Source organism: Parasteatoda tepidariorum, chromosome 3 (genome assembly GCF_982258835.1).
Source record: "Parasteatoda tepidariorum strain Cologne lab strain chromosome 3, Ptep-v5.0, whole genome shotgun sequence".
NCBI lineage: Eukaryota > Metazoa > Arthropoda > Arachnida > Araneae > Theridiidae > Parasteatoda > Parasteatoda tepidariorum.
The window spans coordinates 27,630,309-27,641,889 of NC_141757.1; the positions used below are offsets into that span (position 1 = coordinate 27,630,309).

Consider the following 11,581-nt stretch of genomic DNA (forward strand, 5'->3'; position numbering starts at 1 on the left):
TAATTTTGACAAAAGTAATATTATTTTCATATTCTTGACTCATTAACAGTTTAAAAATTTTTTCACAAATAAAGCAAAAAAAAATTTTTTTTTGTTTAAATGGCAGGCACTTGGGATGTATTGTCCCATTGGCCTCAGGAATGCCAGAACTTCTACTCTCTTCTGTTTACCCAGTGGGCACCTGAAGCGAAGCCACGGCGGTGGAGCAGCGTCACCCAATAAAGCAAAATTTATTGGAGGCTTTATCAACAACACAAGTAATAAAATTATATCTCAATTCCTTAATATATTTAATAATATTAGAATTCAAATTAAAACGTTGATATTTTATATCATTGTTCAAAAAACTCAATTTTAAATTATACAATACACAAAACTTCCATTCACTGAATCCCTCTATAGGCCAAATAAATTTTCTTGGGCATTTTGCAATGAAACAGTCTAAAAAATCCTTACTGATTGAAGCAAGAATAAAATTGAAGCGATATTTTTTTTGGTCTAAACTTTGGTCCATGAGAAATCTTAAATATTTATTATTAATTAGTTTAAGGTCACCTGTGACAATATGCATAAAATCAATATTAACAAAACCTTTGGAATGCTCTTGCAAATATTTTCAAAATCTTCTAAATTTTTACAATAGAGATTATAATTACAAATTCTTTTCTTTAAAGTCTTACAATATCTAAAACAAACAGAAACCCCGATCTTCTCTCTAATAGGGAAATTTTCTGAAAGTTTATTAACAGTCATAGGTAGTAAACCCCTGTTCTTTTTCTTCGGTCTTCTGTATTAGCCCTTGAGTGAAGAGATGCTACTCATCCTCAAATGCGCCATTCATGTTTCCATAGCAACGTCGGCCTTAGACTTTAAGACGTTGAGGGAAGTCTTACCGTAGACAAACTATAAACCATGAAGTTGTAGTGCGTTATATCGCAATAGCGAGAATGTGCATCGAACTTTCAGGTGTGAGAATCGATAGCGAGAATGCGCCTTTGGCATCGAACTTTCAGGTGTGAGAATCGATAGCGAGAATGCGCCTTTGGCATCGAACTTTCAGGTGTGCGAACGGCAACGGTTTGAGAAAGGATGAGCTGAAGAAGATCGGCGAGCAGTTCGACACAAACCACGATCGGTGAACGACGCACTCTATGTGCCCTTAATCACTCTCAATACTAATGTTTTAATAATGTAATTTCTCTCTATTATTTTTATTTCTAATTAATAAATATGTAGTCCAGTTGATTTAACTTTTATTTTTCATATTTCTATTTATAATTAACTAGGTTATCTATAAAGTGAATTTGAAAAGAATAGTAAATATTGAGGGAGATATTATTTAAATCATATCTAAAAGCAAAAAGCATGTAAGGATTGCACATTTTTTCTAGTAGTTCATAATATATCATATGTGTGAAGCTTTAAAAAATACACCCATATATTTTTTTCACCCCGATAATCCCGTTTCATGCGTTATCCAAGTTAAAGAGTTAAAAAATTAATAAATTAATTGAAAAAAGTTTTGCTCTAGCTGCAAAAATACTTTATTAACCACATATATTGAATTATTTTTTTATTCTTCTATTTACTTTACATGCATTTTTTATATACATACTAATTAATTTATTATTTGTTAAAACACTATTTTCTTCTCAGCTAGAACTATCTTTCGACATTTATTAAAGATTGCTGTTTACTTTATCTAAATTAGTGTGAATACTATGGTGGTTTTATTAACTTAAAAAAATTTCTTTTTTTTTCTCGAATCTTTCACAGCAAACAATAAGAAAGTTGAATTTTATTTAAAAAAAATATTACTTGGAAAGAGTTTTAGCCCTAGAAAACGATAATTATACACCACCCTAGAGATATCTGTTTTTTGTTTTTGTAATGATGAAAGTAAGTTAAATGGTTGTCTGTCTTACCCAGAATAATTACATATGGTGAAAGAAGGTAGCTCAACTTCCTCATTGTTTGTGACTGTAACACTGACAACAGTTTCATATCGCCAATATAGTTGCATAAATTCCCAAGTCTGGAGAACAAATCCAATGACGCAAACAACGAAAAACAAAGTGCGCAATACTTTCAGCTGAATGTTGTTTGCAGACATTATCTTCGGAATGCTCGAGATCATCGAATCTTGGAGTAATTTTGATGAGTACTGCTGAAACGACACTTCATCTTTTCTATTCTTCTTTCGCAGAAAGGTAGATAATCTAAATTGAAATTACCAGTAATTACAATTTATTAATTTAGTTGAATAATTTTAAGATCATCAATTAATAATTTAATTAGATAAGTAATTGATAATCAGTTAATTGAAATTACGCGAAGCATTAAATAGTCAGTATATAGTTCAGTAATATATCTCAAGAAGAATTTTACATTAATCTATATTCGTATATTTTATTAAAGGAGAGTAAATAGTTCAAAATTCAGTGTAGGTAATTTTAATATTTTAAACATATTATTAAGTACTAGGAGGCTTCGCCCCCTGCTCGCTGGCGCTCACCAACCCCCGGAACTGTTTTCACAGTTCATTTCGGATTGCTTCGCAATCCAATGCTCGCTTTGCTCGCTCATTGGATACGTTCTTAACGTCTAGTTTTTGTATACTTTTTTGAATGCTGAAGTTCCGAAAACTTTTCACTGTAGAAAATTCTAAACCTGTACATTTCAATATTAATTTGAAATTGCAAACAGTTCACATATTTTCTTAATCATACTATTCTAAATTTCAGTTGTTGAGAAAAGTAGCAGTTGTAAGTTTTGTTTTAAAGTCTTTCCCACCAGAGGGCTAAAGCCATGTGTTGTAAAACAATATGAAATAGTAGCCTGCCTCTGAACGCCGGATGTAAAGCATCGGCTTTGATGAAGATAATTTTGTATTTTTAATTCTCTGAAGGGCGCCACCTTAATAATATGGAATTTGTAAAATAAATGTATATATTTTTGATTATTGATGAAGCCCATCATTTTGTGTTTTCATCAGTGTTCAGAAGCAGAACAACTATAAGTTTTTTATTTTATCACAAAAAAATAAAATGTATGAAAAACAAAGAAAAGAGTAAGAAAATGAGTATAGTCATAGAAAAAGTTAAAATCATTATATAGTATTTGTCAGTTAAAATAAAACTTTTTGTTTAAGTCATTGCTAACAATTCAAATTTCTCCGAGGCAATTCTAAAGTATAAATTAAGGTAATATTGTTAAGTTGAAACACAATATTTTTAGTTTTGATGTCAACAATACAATTCAATTTTTCACAAAAACGATTGTTTCCATTGTTAAGTTCAATGTCTACAATTCAAATTTTTCTGAGGCAACTCTTAACCTATAAATATTACTTTTTTTATGTACACATTTCTAAATGTCAGTATTCAACCACAAAACAACTTAAAGTCCTCAAATTTAGCATGAAGTTGTAAAATGTAATAAAAGAGGGTCATAGCAATAATGAAAGTAGAAGTAAAGTTAGTACTGTAAAATTAAAACAATATTTTTAATCAATGAGCCAAGTTCTTCAAGAAGCAGTTGTAGAAGTAGGTTGTTTATTTAAAACTTTTTATAGAATTTCCTTAAGAACACAATTGTTAATTTGGGCATTTGGCGATACAACACTTTTAGAATTGAAGGATTTGTTACGTCAAGCGCTCAGGTATCATAATTTTGATCTAGTTGCACTTCTATGTCATTTTGATTTATGTTGATAACTTCCAAAAATTTCTATGGTTGGCAACAGCATTTTCATTTTTAAAGTTGTTTATTTTTATTTCTTTTAGAATTCGTTATTTTTTTAGCGAAATGTTTTTTAACCTAACAGAATTCTTTGCCGACTGCTTTCTCTATGAATGAAGAAAATAAAGTAAATATTTAACTGTTGTGAAAAGAATCTTATTTAGTTGTACAAAGTACTTCAGCCAAAATTTGGGAGCCACGTAAAAGAATTATATATATTAGATCAGAAACACATCATTAAAAAGCAGAATGCTTTGGTGTTTTCAAAACAAAGCAAACGTTGCCACCGGCGGAAAAGAAATACAGCCAAAATTTGGGAGCCACGTAAGAGAATTATTTATAATAGATTGTTACTTGTATATTAATGCTGAAATATTTTACACCAAATGATTGATCAAGCTAAGTGATTGATTTTATTAGCTAGCAGATAAGAAAAATGCAGAACATTAATTATTTATTAACTTTCCTATAGTTGTGGCGTAACTGTCACGACGATTATCAAACATCAATTTACTAGTATATAAAACATGCTAACTTCAATAATGGGGTACTTTTATTTTATTTTTATTTTATAACCGTCGTTAAACAGCCGACCCAATTTAATGGGTTTACGACTACTAATGTTCAACTCCGTAGCCTTGTAATTTTGAACCAATCCAGAAGACAAGGAAACTCTTGGATCAGTACCCCCAGAGGTATTGATTTGTTATGGGAACATGGAGGACTTTGAGACTCGACGGATTTAACGTGCATCAGTCACCATTTACTACACGGGAGTCTTCGGCCGGTGAGGATCGAACCCACGGCCTCTTGGACTTGGGCCCAGCGCCCTACCGACCAGGCTATCCCGGCCCTGGGGTACGTTTATTGATCAATCTTCATGAATAGTATGTTACTTTTTGATAGATAAAGGTTGACATATACGAAAGCACTTTCATCACAATGGTAACCTGCGCACTCCCGCTTTGAATAGTTGATATTGAATAGTGGACTTGCTATATGTGACTGCATTATTGTCCTCCTCACACTGTTGCTTCTCAGACGCATTTGCACATAACGGAATCCTGCACAACTGCTAATAGCAACGCAGGAGAGTCCACACACACAACCGTAATTTTAATACAGTTCTCACGACATTCTATCGAAATTCGGTGAACTTAAAACAGCTCTCCCGGTCTTTTTAAAATACGGCAACTGCTGGTATCCGTACATCGAAGTTGGTGTTACTTTCGATGTACGTCAGTTCATATCACGTTCGGGTTACCAATGTGGGGTAAGAGCATTCGACTACCTTCATTTATCAAGAAGTACCCCAAGACTTCTTAATATAGTTTAATGAAGTTTACCTTACCTTTTTTTCTTTTACCAATTGCCATATAAAGGGTAGTCATGATATTTTAACTATTTTATCATAATTTTCTGATTCGGTTGAAAACTTCCTAAAATATTTCCAGCTCTTTCAACTACAGTTGCCTCATAAAGATAAAGATTGTTTCATAAAGAGAAATTTGTTTTCCATATTCTTTTTTTTATCATTGAGAATGCGCTTAAATTACATTCAAAAAGCTTGCCAGTCTTTAGTTTCCCCTTCAAATTTGTTTTGTCTAGTTTTTGGTGACTAAAGCTTGCGTCTGTTAAAATTTGGTGACAAAATCTGGAAAACTGCCTACGCCAAATCAGTGATCTCAGTTGCAAAACTGAAATAAAATTCAATCTTTCATCTATCAAGGACCATTTTTACATTATATTCTTCGATAACAACATGCCTTTATTCATATCCTCCGTCTTTGGCGAAATCTCTGTCAAGCAGTTTCGCATCGCAATTATTTAAGGTAGTATACAAGTTTTCCTGATATATTTCCTAGTATACAATCGTTCCTGATTTAAGTTTAATTAATTTAACTTAACGGAATTCCTAATAACTTTCCATTTTCTTATTAAATCATCCATATTTAAGGTAACATACAATCATTACTCTAATAAAATAAACACTTAAGAATTATAGGTACTCTACAATTAGCCGAATGCAGGGAATTTAAACTTTTTTTTTTTAAATTTTCAGTTCATTTAATTTAATTTCTATGTGTTCAAAGAAACAAAAAACGTAAGAAAATGTTGGTGGAAGCCTACATTTTTGGCTAATTTTCGATTGCAAAAATTAGCCAAACCGATTATATTTTTACCGATTTATATTACGTAATTACCTATCTATGTATCTATATAACCTATTACTTTATAAATATTATATTTTACCTACATCGATTTATACCTAATTTTCACTTGCGAAAATCAGCCTAACCGATTATATTTTTACCGATTTATATTTTTATTATAGCTACCGATTTATATTTTTACTCACCAAACTGAGTAGATGATCAAGTATCGTGCCATAGGTTTCCAAATTATTGAGTATTCAAAGAAATTACCCATTTCTTTCACTCCGAAATATTTTATATTATAAATTGAAAAACCACAGTTTCTAAATTCAAATGTGAAACTATGGAATATCTTCTTCTATATCTAAACAGATGCAATATAGTAGAGTAGTTGCATCATGCTTATGATACCCTACTCTTCTAAAGATAAACCTTACAACCTTACTATCAATGCGTGGCAACCAGTATCTGTACTATTTGAGCGCCATGATTAGCAATATAAATTATTAACTCATTATATATTGCTATGCACATGAATATAATCTATTGATTTTTGAGATTTCACAAGTTTCTTTATGATTTTTTTTCTATAATTTTAAATATTTCGTCATTGACACATTTAAAAAAATTTGAAACATGCAGGATTATAACAAAAAAACAAATGCTTTTAAAATCAAAATGCAAAACCTTTTTTGCAGTATATTGTTTTTCCTCAATCATTTTGTAACGCAGCAGGTACTTTTCTAGAGTATAAGCAAAATTACCAAGAATAAAATTGTTTGAAAACTGTACATTACATTTCTTGAATCCTTTCAAAACTTTCAGAGCATAAAATTACGTAGATTTCAATCAAATACGGAAAAAAAATTTATTTGTCTTATCTTGTTGAATAACTCTTCTTGAATTCATAATTGTCTAGAAAAAATTAAATTTCTAATGGAATTTCATAGGCATTTAACGTGTAAAAATGATGTAGCGCATAAGTACTATAGATAGTATAACATGAAATGTGTTTTTCTTATTTTCAAATGCAAATTATTTCTGTCCAAAAGTCCCGTCTTTTATTTGTTAAACAAAACTGCAGAATTCATACAAAGAGAATAAGAAAAACTTCTGTAGTTGTTTCTTTGAAAAATACTCAATTACTCATTCTCAATATTTTTATCTATATTTTACTACAGAGTTCTGTATTAGTTTTCAGTATTTTTTGTAAAAGCCACGTTTTTAATGACAAAAGTGGAAATATAATATTGATTTTTTTAATGTGCTATCAAATATTGCTAAAATTTTAATTCAACACGATGAAAGGAAACTTTCGAATTAGTTGCTCTTAATAATAAGTCAAACATATTTAACTTAAATTTTTGAATCATTTTACATCGATAATTGATAATTTTTCATTTAATCCTTAACTTTCCTTTAAAAACGTTTCATTATCTTTAAAAATATCAATAAAATCATTGTGCATGATTCTTTTTCTTTAATTTTTTTTAATGACAAAATTACTTTCGCCTGTTACTTTTAATTTGATATAAAATTCCATCAATAATCAATTTGTTTGAAAATATTCAACATAATTCCTGATCATAACGATGCAGAGGTATCATTGAATTTCTAAAATCAGATTAGTGTAATTTAAAAATGAAACTTAAGTAAGCAAAAATATGATAACTAATTACTTTTAATACCGTAATTAAAAAATAATTTTGATATTTAAATCAATGCAACATAATCTATGAGAGCAATCCCTTTTTGTTATGACAGAAAAATTCATGAGAAACCCAAAAAGATACAGAATATGTTTTTGAAAAAAAAATATACAAGTTTAAAAGCAGTATTCAACTGTATTTGATAGCAAATTACCCAGTCCAATGCTCAAACTAGTTTGTATAACTTATTTTCTTAATAAAACAAACTGAAAGACAATTTAGCCATAAATATCATTAATAATATCGGAATTCTATATAGTGTGCAAAGAAGTGATATAATATTTTAAAAAAAGTAGCTCCACCCTTGTTTTCTTTGTACACAAACCCTGAAATCGCATCGATTTTTTTTCTTACACTTCAATTTTTCCCACAAAAAAGAGGAAAAGCAAAAAAATTGTCCTCCAAAATGTAATATTATTGTAAATATAACTTTTGTAATTTATCGAAAACCTTTTGTTTATAAGTTAATCGAAGTCAAAAATAAGATTAATTAATTTTCAGAAATAAGTATCGATACTTAAAAAAAAATAATTAAAGCAATGCAAATTGTGTGACCCCATGAGAAAAAATAAAAAAGAACTAATTTTCTTCGTTGATAGATATTTATTCATGGATAATTCTTTTATCACTTTTTATTAATTTTTTTATTTAAATTTTAATATAAATTTTAAGATTTATATTTGACAATGCAATCTTTCGCCATTTTTATATTGTTATCCACTTGGAAAAAAAACACAAATCTCGTGACGGGAAAAATATGACATCAGTCGAACTAATCTAAATTGACTAATAAATGTTAAAGCTATGAATTTAAAATATTCTTTATTGAGGAAGTAGCATCCCACAACCAAGGTTTTATATTGGACTAAATCTTCCTGCACAATAAAAAAAAACTGAAGTGTATTGTAAAATTTACTGCGTTATCAAAAAACATTTATTTGCATAGACAAACATATAATACATTCCCCCCAAAACGTTAGTATTTAATGTAGGCATTAAAAAAAATTTAAAAATAATTTGTACCCAGATAAAACACTTTTCTTCTATTGCAAAGTGTAGATAGGATGAGAATTAAAATATAATTACACAAAATCCTTAAAGCCATATTTATACTTTTTCTATCATTTTGAGGAGCCTAGTACTTACTATATTTGAATATTTGCAAAATTGTCTAAATCACATTTAGATGTCGAAAATTAACTTGTTTTACATACTTGCAATATTCATCCCCTTTAAACCTTTTAGTTTTTCTTATTCTTATTAAAAATTGTTATTCTTATTAAAATCTAGTACAGGAAATAAATTAATAAGTATAGTATAAATTTTTTTACCTCCTCAGACGTTTTGAATCCATAACAAATGGGTGTATAAAATAATATCTTTATTGAATGCTAGGAAGCAGGCTATTGGAATATACAAAAACTTCCGAATGTGTAATGACGAAAAAAAATCGTGAACGCAAAAATCAACCTACTAATTGTATTTTGTCAAAAAAACTAAACAAAAAAAACAAACAAGAATTTAGAATTGAACATTTTATTCAAAATATACAAAAATCGAAGAAGTTTAAAAACTCTCTGCTAATCGTTTTTTAGATTATCTAAACAAAAATAACTAGTTATATAATTCGTCAAAATAATTTGTTTCAAAATATTTGAGAGAATTCCTCAGTAAAAAATGTGAACTGTAATTACATTGTATTTACACTAAGCAATAACATTTTGGTATTTGTTACAGCTATTATGGTCACAAAAGAATGTGAGCCTCTGTCAGTTGAGCTCTTAATACGTAATCGAATTTTTTACCTTAATCACTTTCTAATAATTGTCCGTCATTAACTGAATTCTATTATTTTACTTTCCTTTGAAAACGTTTAATTTCAGTAAAAATTTAAACGATATAATTGCATGCGAAACATTTTTTTTCTCAACATCTAACATAACAAATGACTTGCGTGAGTTATAACAATAAATTTTTTAACACACAAAAATATCTGAAATTGTTCGCATGATGTTTAACTAATTGCACAATCATTAAAGTCAATATTGGATTGCCAGGAATGTGATATTAAAAAAGAAGAGTAAACTGTAATTGCTTTTGGTATTTTTGTTCCAATCATTTCTGAAGCTGGTACTTACTTATCCGAAGTTTGCTGCCAATTTTCGACATCGCCAACAACGCATCGACAAAGCGACAGTAATACATCAGCCATTTATTTGTTTTACCTCGGTAAGTTTTAATTTTTATGGCACACAAATAAAATTTAGAAAAAAATGAAATAAAATAAATAATCATTTTAAAACCATATATATATATATATATATATATATATATATATATATATATATATAACTGCAATGATTTCATGCAGTCCTGCTGAAGAATTTAATTGAAAACAGAATTTATATTTACTAACCATTTTATCGCTCTCAGTGCCATTTTCGCACTGGTAACGTTCTGGTAAGCATGTGCATGGATCATTATTTCCTTGTCCATCTCCCTCATCTAACTTTTGACACCAATCTGGTTTAATCTCACATATTTTTGTTATATTTGATCTGCAAAATGGAATGACATGGAGAGTCTTATAATTTCTCACTAATTCATTTAAAAATGAAATTATAGGGGAAATGAAATTATATATATATATATATATATATATATATATATATATATATATATATATATATATATATATATATATATATATATATATATATATATATATATATATATATATATATATATATATATATATATATATATATATATATATATATATATATATATATATATATATATATATATATATATATATATATATATATATATATATATATATATATATATATATATATATAAGAGTCATCTTTTTGTTTATAATAAATATCTATGTACTTTATACTAAGTCTTATACTTTATACTCAGAATAAAATATAAAAGACTTATTTTATATTTTATTCTGAGCTATTTGATTTGACATGAAGTATAAGAAGATACTAGAAATACATCAAGAGTACTGAAACTCACTAACTGAATACAAATGTTACATCCATTTCCCAAACTGCAATAGTCTGCAGATTCAAGTATTTTGCTTCAAGTTATTCATTCAAAGTTTAGTGTTTTATACGTTTCTTTTTCAGTTTGCCCGTATTTTTCTCCTACTTTTTTTCAAACATATTTCCAACCTAGGCATTGAATAATACTTATATCACTCCGTTACAGGAGGGATAGCTTATTTGTTCAGTTGGATAAAAAATCGTGCTTAAATAATTATAATTACTAATTACTTAAGCCGTCGTTAAAATATTATGTAGATGAACCAAAACAGTCAAAAATGATTTATTTAAAATGATTGACCGTGATTTAATTCACAAAAAATTTAAGCGCGATGTTTTGTCGAACTGAACAAATAGGCCATGCCTGTAGCTGATTGATAAAAATATTATACAATGCTTAGGTCGGAAATACGTTTAAAAAAAGTAGGCGAAAAATAATAACCAAATTGAAAAAGCAACGTAAATTATTAAAACAGTAACCTTTGTATAAATAACTTAAAACAAAATACGTAAAAAAATAAGGTAAATTAAATAATTATTATGATCTATTACTGAAGCTTTGTCGATGCGTTGTTGACGTGGCGATGTCGAAATTTCCCTTACGAAAATTTAAGCTATATTTGAGGTTGTTTCAGTGTACTTTTGAGGTATAGAGGTTGTTTTGAGGTATATATAAGCAATATTTGAGGTTGCTGAGAAAACAACCATAAATATTATACCTCGTAAAGGTTGCAATTAAGGGGTACGAGGTTGTTTTGCATACACTTCAGCTCATTTTGAGGTTGTTTAAAATTAATTTCACAGCAACTAGGCTGAAGATATGCAAGTTGTTTTTCTGATTCAATATTTTCAAGATATGCAAGCTGTTTATCTGATACTTATAACAAAAAAGGTATTTATGAGGTATAAAAAATTT

At 28.5% G+C, this 11,581-nt stretch overlaps 1 protein-coding gene across 1 annotated transcript in view; it reads right to left on the reverse strand.

Moving 5' to 3' along the window:
* The window catches only part of LOC107445808 (uncharacterized), a 111,755-nt gene that overhangs the window by 97,876 nt on the left and 2,298 nt on the right, over positions 1-11,581 (reverse strand). The window contains exons 2-4 of the mRNA XM_087160050.1: positions 10,023-10,164; positions 8,369-8,481; positions 1,926-2,219 (exon numbers count right to left, since the gene is read on the reverse strand). Coding sequence (XP_087016176.1) covers positions 1,926-2,219; positions 8,369-8,481; positions 10,023-10,164 — 549 coding nt within the window. The remainder of the gene's footprint in view (positions 1-1,925; positions 2,220-8,368; positions 8,482-10,022; positions 10,165-11,581) is intronic.